General features: G+C 42.5%; 1 protein-coding gene across 4 annotated transcripts in view; it reads left to right on the forward strand.

Moving 5' to 3' along the window:
* cgnl1 (cingulin-like 1) overlaps window positions 1-18,522 on the forward strand; it is a 214,784-nt gene that overhangs the window by 141,787 nt on the left and 54,475 nt on the right. For all 4 annotated transcript variants that reach the window (XM_073032901.1, XM_073032900.1, XM_073032898.1 and 1 more), the window contains exons 13-14: window positions 9,321-9,482; window positions 10,131-10,220. In XM_073032901.1, coding sequence (XP_072889002.1) covers window positions 9,321-9,482; window positions 10,131-10,220 — 252 coding nt within the window. The remainder of the gene's footprint in view (window positions 1-9,320; window positions 9,483-10,130; window positions 10,221-18,522) is intronic.

The raw sequence follows: 18,522 nt of genomic DNA on the forward strand, positions 1-18,522 counted from the left end.
AGGTCACCTCTCAATTTTGAGGTTGTGCCCTCCAGTTCTGGTCACCATCACCATAGGAAACATCCTCTCCACATCTACCCCATCTAGTCCTTTCAACATTTGGTAGGTTTCAATGAGACCCCCCCCCCCACATTCTTCTAAGTTCCAGTGGGTACAGACATGAAGTCTTTAACTTCCCTCATCAGCCACGGTTGCCTACCCCTGCCATTTGAGAACTACTTCCTCTGTGGGACATATCTATACTACACCTTGTGAACTATTCTCAGAAACTTCAGCCACGTTTGTTCTGCCGTCATCCCCACCAGTATCTTCCTCCAATCCACCGGGGTAAGCTCCCCGTCATGCCTCTGTAATTCCCTTTATTCCATTGCGATACTGATACATGTGACTTGTGCTTCTCCCTCTCAAATTGCAGTATGAACTCAATCATATTATGATCACCTCATCCTAAAGATCCCTTTACATTAAATTCCCTAATAAGATCTGAGTTATTACACAACACCCAATTGAAGATGGCCTTTCCCTGAGTAGGCTCAAGCACAAGCTGCTCGAAAAAGCCATCTTGGAGACATTCAACCAATTCCCTCTCTGGTGATCCAACACCAACCTGATTTTCCCAATCCCCTTGCATATTGAAGTCCCCCATTGCAATTGTGTCATTACCCTTATTACATACCTTTTCCAGCTCCCTTTGCAATCTCAGCCCCACATCTTGGCTACCATTTGGAGGCCTATATGTTTGTTTACCTTTTCAGTTTCTTTAACTCCACCCACAAAGATTGAACATTTTCTGACCCCCCCCATGTCACCTCTTTCTAAAGAAGTAATTCTATTTCTTATCAACAGAAGCATACAACCGCCTATGCCTTCCTGCCTGTCCTTTCCGTACAAAGTATGTCCTTTGATGTTAAGCCCCCAACTAAGGTCTTTCAGCCACGACTCAGTGATGTCCACAACGTCATATTGATCAATCTCTAATTGCGCCATGAGTTTGTCCACTTTGTTCCGAATGCTACGTGCATTTAAAAACAGCACCTTCAGTCCTCTGTTCTTTGTCCCTTTGAATTTTGCCTCTGTGGTATAATTTAACTCTTTGCTCTGTCTGCATTTGTACCCAGTCGTTGGCTTGTCCTTCCTTACTTTCATGTTACACCCATCATCTACTTGTAAACCTGCTGGCTCATACTCAGCTCTGTCATCCTGGTTTCCACCCCCTCCATATTAATTTAATCCACTCCCAACAGCTCTGGTAAACCTGCCTGCAAGAATATTGGTCTCCCTTGGATTCAAGTGCAACTCATCCCTTTTGTATAGGTTCCATCTCCCCCAGAAGAGGTCTCAATTATTGAAAAATCCGAATCCCTGTCCCCTGCCCCTGCTCCAATTCTTCAGCCATGCATTTATCTGCCACCTCATTGTATTCCTATCCTCCCTGTCACATGGCTACAGGGCGAGACTCTGTGCCAGAAGAATGGTCACTGTTGCTTCCCTCATGTAGGTCTTTCCACCCCCCCCCCCCAAACAGCACTCAAAATGGAGTACTTACTGTTGAGAGGGACAACCACAGGGGTGTTCTCCACTATCTGATTTTCTCCCTTCCCTCTCCTGACAGTCACCAGTTTATCTGTCTCCTGTAGCCTTGGGGTTTCTATCACTGCTTCACTTTCCCTAACAAGCTGAAGGTCATCGAGCTGCAGCTCCAGTTCCCTAACACTGTCTGTAAGGAGCTGCATCTCGATGCACCTGGTGCAGATGTGGCCATCGGGGAGGCTGGGAGTCTCCTGGAAATCCTACATCTGGGGCCCAGAATAGAACACTGGCTTGGTAGACGTATCCCTCAAGATTTAAATATTAAATAAGGAATGAACTTACCTATTTACCTTGCCTCTGCCTGTTCTCGCCGAAGTCCTATTGAGCTAAAGCCTTACCACTCTGACTCAGACCACTCTGACGATGACTGCTCCACCAGACAATACCTCTTTTTTTATAGAGTCTGGGTTTGTAAAGCTCTTCATTGGATCTGCGTGGGAACGCTTCTGTTATGTCTGCGCATTAACAAACTGACAAGAGTAGAACTTGTTCTAATTGGATTTTATATTTTGGATTCAACTGAAATAATTAGCTGAAGAATCACTGGTGATTAGATACAGGCTAATTACACTGGACAAAGAGATTTTACTTCCTGAATACTTTTGGGTACATCTGATGGATTTTGGGCTGCTGATCATGAAAATCACCACAAAAATTTTCTAACATGCACCATTTTTTTTTGAAATTGCATATATTTGTTATTCAAATTCATAATTCAAGTCAGAATACCTGTGCCAAGATTGAAGAAGGCATTTTTGTTGGCCCACAAATCAAACAGGTCATCAACAGGCAAATCAAAAAACTTCTACTGGGACTGGAGAAAATCACATGGAAGGCATTCAAGAATGTTGCTGAAAATTTTCTGGACAACTACAGAGCACCAGACTAGGTGCAGCTGGTTGGCAACATGCTACAAGCATACAAAACCATGAAGTGCAACATATCTCTAAAGATTTCTACATTCCCATTTAGACTTCTTCCCTGCAAATCTTGGCACTGTCAGTGACGAGCACGGAAAAAGGTTTCACCAGGACATTGCAGTCATGGAGAAACAGTATCAGGGCAACTGGAATCCATCAGTGCTGGCTGATTATTGTTGTGCACAAGCAGGAAGCCCCAGACACTGAGTACAAATGAAAATCATCAACAAAACACTTTTAGCTTAGTTGAACTATTGCAAAGTGTCAGCATATTTATGCAATTAAATGCATTATATGCAATAAAAGTTAATTTCTTGTTTCTCCCAATTCTTACATGATACAAGTAGTCTGAAATTCTATTTGTGTTTCTCTTCAAGCGGTCTACCAGAAACAAAAACAAACTTCTGAAAAGCAGCACTTTTGAAAAAAAATTGTTGACCAGCGTAAGTGGGAATGAGCATTCATGCCATATATGTTCCAGACATAGACCATGTCCAATAAGCCTGTCCTTGTTCAATGGCATGATTCTCCCACCACCAACGTCCCAGGGGATGTCCTTGGTCTGAAGCTTAATCAGGCCGGATACATAAATATTGTTGCAGGTCTGCAGCAGATACCCTCTTGCTGGGTATCCTGCAAGAGGTGACTTGCCTCCTGGTGGTCCATAGCTTCTCCACCAGCCACCAGTGGAGCATAAATGAGCAACATTTAAGTTGTTCAATCATCTTCAGACTTGGTATGTATATTGAAATCGGTATCCACCATCCTATCACTGTTATACTGGTTGCACAGTGCGCTGTCTTCAAAATGTATTGTTTTCTTGCCAACAGCAAGGCAATAGTATTTCCCAAACATGTGTCCACCAAGGACAACGGAAGCCTACTACTTACCTTCTACTTACTAATCTCCTTTTGATTATCCAGATTTGGAAAGATATCACTTTCCCACGACAGTACTGGGTCCGCTTCTTGGAGCTCCAGCTCCATCCAACTTCCCAAGGGCACTTGCACCTCATTGGAAGTAATTAGCTCTGTCACTGGTGCAAGTTCAGAGAAGCACAGATAATGTAACATAGCGAAGTGCTCCATGAACCTTATAGGGCATGGGTTTCATACTTAGGCATGGTTAAGGATTGGTTCAAATTCCCTGCCATGAAGATAGCTACTTCAGGATTTCCAGTGTAATGGAAAGCAGGGGAGACATTGAGAGAAGAAGTCTGCAGCACAGTCTGGACAGCTGAATGGCCTTTCTGGGACTTGCATGGTGTTGGTAGTTTTAACTTGATTACCCCAGAAGGAGTTGATCAGGTCCTGGGGGAGAATTCAGGGCATCGGGACATAGGTTGCTACAGACACAGTTGGCGGCAGTGCAGAGACAAACTGAGATGACTCAAAAGTGTAAAATATTGAATGGCTGAGGTGGAGTGGACATGGAGAGGATGTTTCCAATAGTGGGAGCAGCCTCAGAATAGAAGAGTGTCCATTTCAAACCGAGATGAGGAGGGATTTCTTTAGCTGGAAGGCAGTGAATCTGTGGAATTCATAGCGACAGATAGCTGAGGAGGCCAAACCTTTGGGTGTATTTAAAAAGGAGGTTCATCAGTTCTTGTTTTAGTAGGGCATCAAAGGTATGGGAAGAAGACAGGAGAATGCAGTTAAGAGGGAAAATAAGGAATGATTGAACGCAGAGTGGATTTGATAGACTGAAGGGCCTAATTCTGTTTCTGTGTCCTATGGTCTTGTGGTATTTGAGGCTGGACAGTCTGTACAGTCTTTGCCAACGACTCCAATGGCCCCAAAAAGTTTCTTTTGCAAATAAATTTTCTGCAGTTTGTTTTCAAACTCTGCATTTCCCAATATAGTCTCAGTGACCAGGTCACACCAGTAATATGCTGTGTAATTTTGTCCTTCCTGTGTTACCTGCATTGGATTGGTTCGTTTCTGTGTTGCAAACAGCCTGTTTGTTGTGGAATCTGTACAGTGCTGACCAGGGATGTGGTTGTTTTAAATTCAGTTCAGATTGTCAATGAACTAACATATGTTGCATTCCTGTGAGGACTGCGGATGAGGTACTTGCGGAGGGTCAAGGAGCTGTTCAGTGAAATAGTGAATTGTGCTGTTCAGTGAAACAAGGCTCCAGGAAAGACTTGTCATGTTACTGCCATCTGCTGGCTGCATCTGGGATTTCTCTATTGGGGCAAACATTACTCATAGTTTCCCCAGCAGAGACTCAATTGGTTCGTAATTCCCACTTCCCTGAGATTGCTGCTCAGTGCCTGTTCCCAGAGGGTCCTTGAGAGGGCCTGAAGTGTGAGTATGAGTGCTTGGCCTTTCCATGTGTGCTTGAACTATACAATAATTACAACAGTTCAGCAGTTGGAAACAGCAATTTTTGAACAGGTGAAATATTTTGTTTGATATCATAATGATTATTTTGCAGTTCATACATTTCTGTGCAATGCCAGTATTCCACCTTGCCATAAGACCATAAGATATAGGAGCAGAATTAGGCCATTTGGCCCATCGAGTCTGCTCTGCCAGTTCATCATGGTTGATCCATTTCCCTCTCAGCCCCAATCTCAAGCCTTCTCCCCATATCCCTTCATACCCTGACTAATCAAGAATCTATCAACTTCTGCCTTAAATATCCCAATGACGTGGCCACCACAGCTGCCTCTAGGAACAAATTCCCCAGATTCACCACTCTCTGGCTAAAGAAATTGCTCCTTATCTCCATTCTAAATAGATGTCCTTCTATTCTGAGGCTGTCCTCTCGTCCTAGACTCCCCCACCAGTGGAAACATCCACTCTATTAAGGCATTTCACACTTAAATAGATTTTAATGAGACCCCCCCCCCCCCCTTTCAATCTTCTGAGTTCCAGTGAGTACAGCCCAGAGCCATCAAACGTTGCTCATATGATATACCTTTCCATCCTGGAATTGATTTTGTGAACTCCTTTGAACCCTTGTTCCATTACGTTCCATCTTCTGTTGCCCTTCCAGAGAATTGAGCACAGCTTCCAGAGAGACACTGGCCTGTGCACTAACAGAGTGGTAGTCTTGGGGGTGCCCCCTTTTGGATGTGATGTTAACTTAAAGGTTTGTATATTCTCCAAAGTGCTTATGAAAGCCTAGTATTTTTATGAATTCAGGGAGTCCTGACCAATGTTTAACCTGAATCACCTTTCCCTGAAACCCTCCTTTGGATTATTGTCACTTTGCGGTGCATGAGGGATTACTGTGTGCGAATTGGCTACGTGGTTTCCCAAAGCACAATTGTGGCTGATTTCAAAAGTAGTTAATTGTTTCTGAAACTCTTTGGGATTTGCTGCAATTTTTATTTCTTTAGAAACTTTGAGATGGTGCATGCAGTGATTACAATGTTATTTAACATCGTCGAAGAAACATTAGCTGTAGAAGTGCTGGGAGAGATGAGGACATTTCTGTAGGGAGCTGGCAGACACTCAGGCCAAATGTGTTATAATCATTCTATAACTATGATTTTTCTGGGAATGCAGAGCTACCTCATTAGCTTGCGCACAGTGAGGCCCCATGGAGTTGAGCTGAATTACTATTTAGATGTTTTATAGCATAATTTGAATGATATGTGTAGACCAGGGTGAACCTCTGCTCCTGTTTGAATGGTGCCACACTCTCTTGTAACATGGCCCTGTGACCTTGGTTTAACAGCATGGTGGTAACTCTGACGGTGGTGCAGTCTTTCCACTCTGCACAGTGCAGTGCTCATGTTCAGGATGGCATCTGAATGCACAGATCACAAGTCACAAGCTTTTAGATGGAACCAAAGTTGACCCTTGTGTGTTGTTGCTGTCATTCCCAAAAAAAGCCTTTTCTTTTTATATATTTGTTAATAATATGGCAATAATCATCAAAATGACGGAAGATAAAATCAATTTAATCTATAAAAATTGCACTTGATTCATAAAGCTCAGAGAGAAGAGATAGTCTTCCTCCCAAGGGTAGCAATATCAAATATTAGAGGACATGCATTTACATCGCGAGGGGAAATGATAAAGGAGATGTCTGGAGCAAGCTTTTTCTTTTACACACAGTGGGTTGCCAGTGAGTCTGGTTGAAGCAGATGTGATAATGGTGTTTTAGAGGCTGTTAAGATAAGCAGATGAATGCACAAGGAACGAAGGGATTCAGATCGTACAGACAGTGTGTCATCGAGCATAGAAACGGGCCCTTTGACCCAGCCAGTCCCATCACGGTGCCCGCCCAGCTAGTCCCAATATACTACATTCAATTCTTATCCCTCTAAACCATCTATCCAAGCGCTTCCTAAATGATTCTATTGCACCTATATCAACTGCTTTCTCTGACAGCTCATTGTATAAACTCACCACTCTGTGTGAAAATGCTGCATCTTAGCTCACTTTTAATATTTTCCCTCATCATCCTAAACGTATGCCCCCCTAGCAACACACACAAATTGCTGGAGGAATCAGCAGGCCAGGCAGCCTCTGCGGAAAAGAGTAAACAGTCAACGTTTCGGGCTGAGACCCTTCATCAGGACTGAAGTTGTTTTGGATTTCCAGCATCTGCAGATTTTCTCATGTTTATGATGTGCCCCTTAGTTTGGACTCCCCTAATCTGGGCAAAGACTGTTTCCATCCACGCTATCTATGCCTCATCATGTTACACCTTTCTATAAGGTGGCCCCTCATTCTCCTATGTTACAAAGAATAAAGGCCTAGTCTAGCTTACCTCTCCCTATAACTCAGGCCCCTTAGCCAACTCCCTCATAAATCTTTTCTGCACTCTTTCCAGTTAACCACATCTTTCCGATAACAAGGAGACTAAGCCTGTACACAGTACTTCAAGTGCAGCCTCACCAACGACTTGGACATCTGCAACATGAAGTCCCAACACCTGTACTTAATGCTTTGACTGCCAGCCAGCATACTAAACACCTTGTTCAGCACCCAGTCTACTTTTGATTCTCCTTTCAACGAACTGTGCACCTAATAGTGTTGCATTATACTCCCTAGGGCCCTACCATTCATAGTATAAATTCACGTTATACGTCACCTCACTTTAATCTGTTTTGAAATCCATTTGCCACTCTCCCCAACTGATCAATACCCCCTGCAGATTCAGATTTATTTATCACATGCACCTGTGACCATACAGTGGAAATCTGTTTGCATTAACCACCATCACACAATGTGACAGAGAAGGTGCTGTGGGCACCCCACAAGTGTCGTCATACATTCCTGTGCCAACATAGCTTACCCACAATGCCTGGCAGAACACAGCAGCAGCAAAACAAGCCCCTTTCCTCCCTCCCACTTACCCACACACTCTGACAGTCCTCCAACCCCAGAAACAGGCCTCTGAGCCTCCAGACTCTAGGCCTTCAGTATCCTGGCTTCGGTTACTAGGCTTCACCTTCTGATCAACTTTCGGCTTTGAACCTTCGGGTATTGACCCTTGGGTGAGATGTTGATGTGGACCCCGAACTCCAGGCCTCAAACTCTGGGCTCACTGACTCACTAGCCCTTGAGCCTCTTGCTTGCATGGATACCGGAACCCATTGACCTGGGACAATGCAACATCCATTGTCCTTCATCATGTGTCCACATTGCTTCTTCACTACCAATAACATCTCCTAAATTTATGTTGTCTGCAATCTTGCTCATCAATTCTTATGCATTAACATCCAAATCTTTCATGTAAATATCGAATAACAAGGGTCCCTGTACTGACATCAGTGGCACAGCACTAGTCAACAGTCTCCATTCTGAGAAACAACCTTCAACCACCACGTTCTGCTTCCTATCTCGGAGTAAATGTTGAATCCATCTGACTTGCTTTCCGTAGATTCCATGAGACCTAACCTTCCAGACCTGTCTGCCATGTGGGACTTTGTCAAAGGCTTTGCTGAAGTCCAAACAGGCAAAATCCACTATCGTACCCTCATCTAGCTTTTTTTGCTTCCTCTTCGTTAAGTTTCATTCTTACATACAAAGCCATCCTGACTCCTATTCCGACTCTGACTATCCAAATGCTTTTGGACCCTGTTCCTCAGAATTTGCTCCAGTATCGTCCCCAATGACTGATCAGCCTCCGGTTCCCTGACTTGTCCTTGCTATCCTTTTTAAACAACAGTACGACATTACCCACCTTCCAGCGTTCAGGAACTTCACCAGTCGCTAATGATGAAGCAAATAGCTCTTCAAGGGTCTCCACAATTTCCTGTCCAAGGTCGGAGGATGCACATGGTCAGATGCTGGGGTTTTATTCAGGACTATAAAACAGTAAATATCTCTTCCCTGGTAATATGAATGTTCGCCAAAACATCTCCACTTTTCCCCTTGTTTCCAGAGCAATTATAAATTTTTACTCTTTAAACACTAAGGAGAAATAGTTTTTAAAAGTTATGTGTGATGCAGGCATTGTGGGTCGAAGGGCCTATTCTCGGGCCGTACTGTTCTGTGTAGTATTTATTTTAGTTAGTTAGAGATACCGCGCAGAATAGGCCCTTACAGCTCTTTGAGCTAGTCTTCTGAGCCTAATCATGGAACAATTTACAATGACCAATTAGCCTACTAACTTGTACATCTTGGGCTATGGGAGGAAACTGGAGCAGCTGGAGACAACCCATTCATTCCCCAGGAAAGACGTATAGACTCCTTACATATGGCGTTGGAATTGGATTCCAAACTCTGACGCCCCGAGCTGTAATATTCAACAGTAACAGGATTTTCTAATTGTAATTTACTTTCCAGCAGACATAATATCTTTTTGTTAAACTGTTGATGTTGTCTGGGTGTTTTGGGGCAGATACGACGCCTGCGTGAGGAGTTGGAAGACTGTTCCCAAGAGCGTGATGAAGCACTTCTGAAGAGCCAGCAGCTGAGGCAGAACGTCAGCGACCTAGAGCGAGACCTTGAAAGTAAAGTGCATTGTGTTGATGATCGAGCGCGGCAAGTCAAGCAAATAGAGGTGAATAGAGCTTCTGAGCAATTTTATCTTAACATTTAGCTCTGACTTCCTGGTATAGGACAAGCTGAAAATGTCACAAGATCGCACCTGACTGTGTAACTAATTTTAAACTGAATCACAGAATCAGAAGTTTAATTGACCTTCCTCAGGAAATGGTTTGCCTTAAATGGGTGACCACATGTTTTTTGGTTTGTTTGCTTTTTGACTTCTTTCCCTTCTCTTTGATGACTTAGCAGGCCATTCAACCTATCAGGATCATACAATCCCATATATTAACAGAGGTTGAAAAGTGAAAACATGTTCAAGTATTAAAATCCTGAACTGCTGCTTATGACTAAATATTAAATAGTTCTAACCATTAAAAATAATAAAGGACATGTTAGTTTTATTACATTCATATTTATATTTTAGAAAGTTGTTATATAGAAATACTCCTAATAATTCTTACATCTTTTTGCATAATTTTTGAGAAGTACCTTGATTCTAAAGTATTTGTTCATTAATCTATACATCTGCTCTAAAGACTGAATGGCTTTGAACCCCAGAACCAATATTGAAACCTAATGCATAAGCTTGTGGATAGTAGGTGAAGCAGATTTATGGGAGTGGTAGTTGCTATTTCCACTTCAACCTGATTTATGTTTGCAGGATAAACTGGTGGATTTGGAGATGGAGCTGGAAGAGGAGAGAAACAATTCAGATCTTCTGACAGATCGCATCAATAGGGACAGAGAGCAGGTAACTAAGGCTGCTGAAGTGGCTAGATAATGGATTGGACAAGGTGCAGTTGAAATTGCTGTCTAATCAATGGTATAGGAATTTGCCCCATAACACTGAATATAATGCCGCCAATCTAGTAAAAAGAAATCTAGAAGATAGCAAATCAGAACAAAAGCAAGCTGGCAAAGTAACTGATAAAATTTCAGGTATTAATATTGAATTCCAGTCAGTAGATTGATGCCCCTCCTTCTGTGAACCCTGCTCACAACATGCCATTATTGCATTTGGGATAATGTGTAGTCATGATGATTAAATAAAACATTCGTTGTGTAGATTGATGTATTCTACACAAGGTCAATGGGTGAAGTTCAATAACTATTTCTGAAAAGATGCAGATTTGCAGCAGACAGCCTCACTCATAAACAATACAGTAAATGCCAATACTCTCCTTGTCTGATATGTTTGTTTATGGTCTTTATAAGCTCAAGACCCCGATTGTTTAATGTAATTTCCTGCACAAAACTGTAAAGGCGAATAAAAATAATTGTTACTCCAGATCCGATGCAGTACAAACGAAAACCACAATTATGTTAATTTTTTAAAAACACTCGGCTCAGTTTTCCTCTAATAAAAATGCGGGGAAAAGTCCAAATGTATCTAACAAAAGACTCCATTTGTGCCAGGGCTTGCTCTGCCATTCTGTTGGATCCTCATTGACCTATTCTTACCCTCAGAACCTGTCGTAACACTCAGACCTCTGGAATACTGGAAGTAGAGTTTTTATTCTGCAATTTGTGCCTCTCTGTTCTCAGTGCGCTCATTGTAAGCAGTACCTTTATGTAAGGCCACATGAATGAGGAGCACAATACAGGTTGCATTATCTTCAAGATTTACTTTTATTGGCGGCTTAGTAAAATAGGTTCGACAGCAGAGTGGAATTCCTCCGTTTTTGGGTCAAAATCCTTTAAATGACTTGTTGGATCATCTCACTTTCACATTGACTGAGCTAACTTGGCTGTAGTTTTAAATCCTTTAATAATAGGTTATAGATGTGCTTAAATAACGATGGTGCAACCACTGTGAATGGTGAAGGCTATAGTTGTCATTAATGGATATCATTTTCAGTTTGGGCAGGCTACCAGTGATGTAACAGAGCTGAGAGAGGAATATTTAGCTCTGCCACTGATTACTAGCCATCTCCATTTTCACCAAGTACTGTTGTGTGCAGAGTTTCTACTGACTATATCCACCCTTCCAATCCATCCCTAGGCTGAATCACTGCTCAGCCCACAACATTAAAGGTTTATTGTTCCTGCATAATATTGTTTTGAAATGTTATATGTCAAAGGGAAAACTGTTTCTTCACTCATATAGCATGATCAAGCAAGTTTGGATTTCTAGTATGTCCAAATAGTGCAGCTAGCAGCCAGCATCTCTCCAGCTGATTCCATGCCTTGTTTAAGAGCTTTTTATTTCCATTGATTTGTTGCCAACTCAGAGAATAAACTATTCACGAGCTACAGAATTTTACATTGTCATTCTGTCAGTTGATTTTCTGGCATGTAATCAAAGGAGTCCTTTTAACCTCCACTTCCAATAGGTTTTAAATCAGGAGATTATGGAAAGGGCTTTCATTCCTCCTGACTTTGCACGTTGAGAGATTTGAACTTCTTATTCCACAAAAATAATCATTCTTTTAAAATTGGACTGTACTTAATTTCCATTAGTTTGTAAATTGAATATAATTTTACATCGTGGCTTGTATGGAGATTTTTCTTTGCATTGTTTTTCTGAATGTGTCCATTCTGTTCTAAATAACTACTTGGCCCATTTTTGAGACTTGTAATCTAAGTGCAATTTTAATGTTGAAATTGGATTGTTTAACACCATTTCATTGTAACAGTGCTTGCTGCTTCTTACAATGAGTGGATGTATATTTGTAAAAGATCTTGGGGTAAATAGTTTTAAAATGGAAGTTGTGTCTTCAGTGGAGAGCAGAAGCTGGATTTGAAGGGGACAGGGTTGATAATTTACATTGATATGCTAATTTGGTAACAAAAAGGTGGCTGAAGTTTGATATTCCACTAGTGCCTGCTTGCTGCTTAGAAATTAGGTTACGAGAATAGAATTTACCAGGGCAGTTTTGATATAACAAGTAGGCTATTCAGCCTACAAAGTTTATGCTGGTGATTATGTGCCACACAAGCCTTATTTTACATGGGCAGTGTATAACTTACGTTCCTTCCTCTTCTGTGTTACTTGCAATAAATGCAGCAATGCATGTACCAGCAGATTTTTGCATTCTGCCTTGTTAAAGATACAGCCTTCAAATGAGTTGCTAAACACAGGGCCTGATGCAAGTGTAAGTTAACCCATCGCACTATTCAGCAAGTATTATTGTGCTTTTTCCACCATTGGTAGAAACTGGTTAGAAGTGTTTCACTATGTCTTTATTGTTTTGGGATCTTCCTTTGCGCACATAGTAACAGATATTAAATGAAAGTAATTGGCTAAAACATTGTTTTTTAACATTTTAAAAAAAGGTACTCTAAGTTAATTTCTGTAAAAAGAATATAATCAGCTAGGTGGTTTATATATTTTATAGTAACTTCACAGAATAAATCAGTTTGACAGTTTAATCTGTTATGGTAGAGTCTTGAGTGTTTGACATTGACCTTCACTCGTGTGATGAGAGTTGGACGCATTACCCATCAGAACCTCGGGCACCTAATTCCCAGTTACATTGGGAAAACGACGCTGATGCAGGATGGAGACTTGTGCCCGGCATCTTGGCTAGAGGTCGGGAAAACGTGAGCTGGAACCAGAGCTTATCTCAAATGCTGTGTCAGGCGTTCGAATGCTTCCGAGGTCTCTGCAGATAATAGCATGCTTCACGTGGTGTAATCGCTGCTGTCAGACACACAAGAGATAAATCGTAGAGCAGGATTCCACAGAGTCCAGGATCTCTGGTGCTAATCACAGTGAACTGTTGGAGTTTGCTGTTGTTACTCGAGAATGGGCAGGGATTTTGTGACTCGACACATACCCTAACGTTGCCATCAGAGATGTAGTACATCTTCACAAGCATCCGTCTCCCATGACATTAATGGAACTTAATTGAACTGATCTGAATTTCGGGGACTGATACAGTAAGCCTGAAAATGCTTTCTGAAATCTCAGTAGACCTTCATGGAGAACCTTCCTTAAGGTCAGCAACAAGTGCCACTGACTGGAAGTATTGTGGTGAGTTGCTGGTGTTATTGAGGACCAGTAATGTAAAAATAGTTGGGTGGAGTTGCATTTCTGTAGGAAGTAGCCAATTGGCCTGACTTGGCACTACACTGGGAACTGTTGATTTGACGGAGACTTGATCCATAGTGAAGGTGGAGACAAAAAAATTCTAGTCTTCATACGCTGTCAAGTTGACTCCAGCCGTATGAGCCCTAAAATTATTATTGTTGATTCTACACCTTGATCAACATCAGAATCTGCTGGTTATGGTGAAATCAGTAGATGCACACACATTGAGTCTTTATTCCTTTGAGAATGTGAGTGACTGGACATTGACTCTGTCCATTTCAGCGCTGAAACCTCTCAATTGAAGGAAGTGATGTGAAATGAGCACATACATTTACTTAAAAGTCTTTTAATTTTGGCTAATAGATTGATTCCTGATTAAACTAAGGACTGACTCCCAATAAATTGTTTATCTGTGTCTGGCAGAAGGAGGATTTTCCAGCCTTTGAGGTTGATATTAATATCATTATTTTACTTAATACCATATTTAGAAACAGATAATTATAATGGCTGCCATATTTTACACTAGATGTATTCTTCTTTATTGTTCAAAAAAAAGTATTTTGCCTTGGGCTTTTTGCAGAGCCTTCATATGGGAATAATTACTTCCAGCTTTTGAGTAGTTTAGTTATCTCGGATGCATGTGGGTGCTAGATGAGGCAAGGTTCTATTGTGCTAACGTTGCATTCCACTAAGCACTAAATAGCTCTCTGAAATTTTACCCAGCAGGGGTCCATTAGCTGAAGAGTTGCCAAGATCTGGATTTCCTCCAGAAGCACTTGGGTTTATTGATAAGATGACTAGAGTTGAGGACACATAAGGTAGTTTTGAGAGCTACAAAGTTGTGATCTAGAACCCAAGCTCACAGTTGTTAGTAGATTGTAAAGCTTTGTGCAGGGAAAGGTCCTGTGAGATCACCTAGGTTTGCCCATTACAATCGGCAGGATTTTATTGGTGAGATTGAGTTTTAATGGATGCTTGGCCTAACCTCAAATATTAACAAGGCAGCCTACAGAGAAGATGTCTGGTGTCAAGAAAACAACCTCTCCCTCAATGTCGCAAAAACAAAGGAGCTGGTTGTAGACTACAGGAGGAATGGAGACAGGCTAACTCCTATTGACATCAATGGATCTGGAGTTGAGAGGGGAAACAGCTTTACTTCCTCGGCATACACATCACCGAGGATCTCACGTGGTCTGTACACACCGGCTGTGTGGTGAAAAAGGCACAACAGCACCTCTTTCACCTCAGGTGGTTGAGGAAGTTTGGTATGGGCCTCCAAATCCTAAGAACTTTCTGTAGTGGTATGATTGAGAGCATCCTGACTGGCTGCATCACTGCCTGTATGGGAACTGTACTTCCCTCAATCGCAGGACTCTGCAGAGAGTGGTGCGGACAGCCCAGTGCATCTGTAGATGTGAACTTCCCACTATTCAGGACATTTACAAAGACAGGTGTGTAAAAAGGGCCTGAAGGATCATTGGGGACTCATGTCACCCCAACCACAAACTGTTCCAGCTGCTAGCATCCGGGAAACAGTACTGCAGTATAAAAGCCAGGACCAACAGGCTCCAGGACAGCTTCTTCCACCAGGCCATCAGACTGATAATTCACGCTGACACAATTGTATTTCTATGTTATACTGACAGTCCTGTTGTACATACTATTTATTACAAAGTCAATTCAGTTCAACACTGGAGGGATAATACTGGGAGAGCAGAGTCTGTAAAGTACGTCCCTGCACAAAATGTCATGCTCCATACTGTGCTGGAACTCTCTCACTGGTTCTAAATCTTGGAGCTCCTGACCTGGCTACACACTGTGTACTCCCAGTGTACTATCTGTGCCAGTTCATGAAAGTAGCTCCCAAGGCTGGCTGATAACACTGGGTCCAATAACAACTCCCACATCCTATCAGAGAAAGGGAAAAAGTGGATTAGTCCTGAATGTAAGTTTAGTGCTAAATCCACAGAGCATTGTTCTGTCACCAGTCAGGAACAAATCAGAGTTGATTGTCCTAGGCACAAGTACACAAATGTACAGGTGCAATGAAACGCTTACTTGCAGCAGTATCACAGCCCACAGTGTCCTGGAAAATATATTCATATAATTTCTTCCACATGGGCCAGTTTTAAGTGCCCCAGAGCTTATGAATTACCAGGAAGTGTGTTCACTGTTGGATTGCAGGCAGAAACAGGAATCAAATTGCACATAAGGTCACATAAATACTAAAAATTTTCACTCAAAGCATTAAGTGATGATCTGGAATGCATGACAGATGTTCTCTGGTTTCCTGACTACAAGCTATTCTGTTAAATAGGGTTTATTTTCTTTTAAAGTTTGTCCAAAGGATGTTTTCAGCCAAATGTGTCTCGGCTTTAAATCTGGCGAAGCAAGATTTCACTTTGCAAAATGCCTTTGGTGAGGATGAATACTGGGGAGTGTGTTTACTCAATGTCGTTTACAACCCTTTTATCTTTTTGCTAATGAAATGGTGCTATTTGCATTTTAAGTTATTGATTCTGAGGAAGTCTTTCTTCTTCTGCCTTGCCACAGACTTTCCACCACAACTCCTGCCACTCCATTTGGAATTGGGAGTTCCCCGTAGTTTTGCTGCTATTCCCCTTCCCGCCATACCTACAATCCCAACGGCTTGTCACTGTGTTCATAGTTACCCCCTCTCCAATTTCAGGAACTTGGGAAAATCTGTTTTTATCCTCCCTCCGCCCCCCCCCCCCCCCCCCCCCCAAACGCAGCACTTTGGTAGCAACCTGGTGTTATGCAATGTGAGGAAGATCCTCCACTGCACTCTTGTGTTCTGGTTGTTATGAGAGGCAGGAGTGTTACCACGGCAACGGAGGCAAGAAGACAAGATAAGCATGTCCTGCAGTTCCCGTTCCTCCTGCCCTCTGCCAAGTCCCTGCTGGTAACTCTGCACCTGCTACATAGATACCAGGGGTCGGAGCCAATTCAATGTAGAAATGAAGCCCCATTCGTCTGGTAAAAAAATAAACCAGGCAAAGCTAATGATGTTCAAGCTTGTTCCGTTGTGATGACTCGAGTCCCTGCAGCATTTATTGGTGCTGATTATATGGAGAGTCAGAGCAGAATAAATAAGCCCAGAGGAGAGCTACCGCTAATCACTTTATGTAAGAAAGGAAGTAAATGCTGGCATTCGAATCTTAACAGTTGATCTGACCTTCAGAATGTGGAATGCATTCTGTTCTTGCAACATGAAATGGTTCCAATCCAGGCTGCTTAGTGCTTTAATCTCTACTTTGTTTTCTTTATATTTGGAACTTAATAATTGCATTCATTTGGAATGTAGTTTTTTTATCAAATGCTTTAATTTTAGTTAAGAGTGGCCTCTGGGCTTAATGCTTGGACTGCTGATGTTTTAATAACTGATGTTGCAGTTGACTCCGGTATTGCATTCTGTGATTAGTGCTAAAAATTGACCCTGGTGATACGACTGATACTTCGTTTAAAATTTGACCTGGAACAATAAATGACTTGTGATGAAAGTTACTTAAGATTGTCATTCAGCTTATTTGTTGAGAATGTCCCCTGGACTGGGCAGTTGCAAACTGATTGTTGATGGAGCACAGGGTTCACAGGAGTTCTGATGAAGGGCCTTGCCTCAAAATGTGAGTTCCTTTCCCTCCACCGATGCTGCTAGACGTTATGTTGAAAGATCACAGTGAAACTTTGCACTTGTTTCTTGTCGCTCTGAGGATTTGACCGGCAGCTTCTTGCATCTCTGGATGCTGGAGGACACCGTTGCACACACGTCTCTCCTTTTGGAGCATTGCTGAGGAGCTTGGACAGTGTTGTCCTGGATTGCCTCTTATTAGTTTGGAAAGGATGGTGCAGGGAACTGGGTGGCAAAAGAGTGATAGAGTGAAGGTACAACATGGGGTGAGGAACCCGCCTGCAGTACTGGGGTGGTATGAAGTTACCTTGCCCGAAGCACTACCCTTCCTCCTTGCCTCCTCACACCACCTCAGGCTGGTTTCTCACCCCAGTTTCCCTCCACTACCAAACTCTGGGCCCTAGTGCCTCCCATTCAGGCAAGAAAACAAACCTACTGAACCCATTCATGGAAGACAAAAATGGATGATGCATTTTCGACTCTGGAAATATCCAACCCATCAATCAATTCAGCCACTGGCTTGGGTGACTGGGTGGGGGTGAAATATACAGCAGGGAGCATTTGCTGTATTTCCCTCTGTCCTTAAAGGGGCAAAACAATGTGTAAAACTCCACCATTGTGAATGGAGCCAGAAAGCTTCAACCCCTGCACCTATTTCAATACTGCTCTGATAAGTCCATATTATGCAATGACAAATATTAGCCATGTCAAGATCATACTCCAGCTAATAACTCGGGGGGGGGGGGGTGGGGTGGGTTTAAGCTGGTTGTCAGGACTGTTATGGATATAGACCTGTATTAGGTAATGGAGGAAGTGTCTCAGCCTTTTCTGATGTGAAGGGCCGACGTCACAGGAGTGAGCTGCTCTTGAAACGTCTCTTAATGTCAGCTGTGGAAAAGCAGTCCAAGAAACGTGAGCAGAATTGGGCATTTGACCCATCGAGTCTGCTTCACCATTCCATCATGACTGACTTATTTTCCTCTCAAGTCCTACTCTCTTCCTTTACCCCATAACCTTTGATTGAAAACCTATCAGCCTCTGCTTTAAATAAACTCGGTGACTTGCCCTCTACAGCCAAGTTTCACTGCCCTCGGGCCCCTTGCTCCTTCATTTCTCAGCCCTAACATTGGGCCTGTTTGAACCATTTCACCGTTGTGCAGTGGCCATTAACAAATACCGTTGTTGCATTCGTATCCTCTGCTTACCACTACTGGAGAGTAACTTGTGGAAACTGTAACATGAGGGTCAAAATCTTTGGCCCAATACTTTGTTGGCAGTTAAAATTATGCTGCTAGACGGAGTTAGTATTCTCCCCTGTGCGAGTTTAAGTGACCTCCCCACAGTCAGAAGTGGTTGAGCATTTTTATTTCA

The sequence above is a fragment of the Hemitrygon akajei genome, chromosome 30, assembly GCF_048418815.1.
Source record: "Hemitrygon akajei chromosome 30, sHemAka1.3, whole genome shotgun sequence".
NCBI lineage: Eukaryota > Metazoa > Chordata > Chondrichthyes > Myliobatiformes > Dasyatidae > Hemitrygon > Hemitrygon akajei.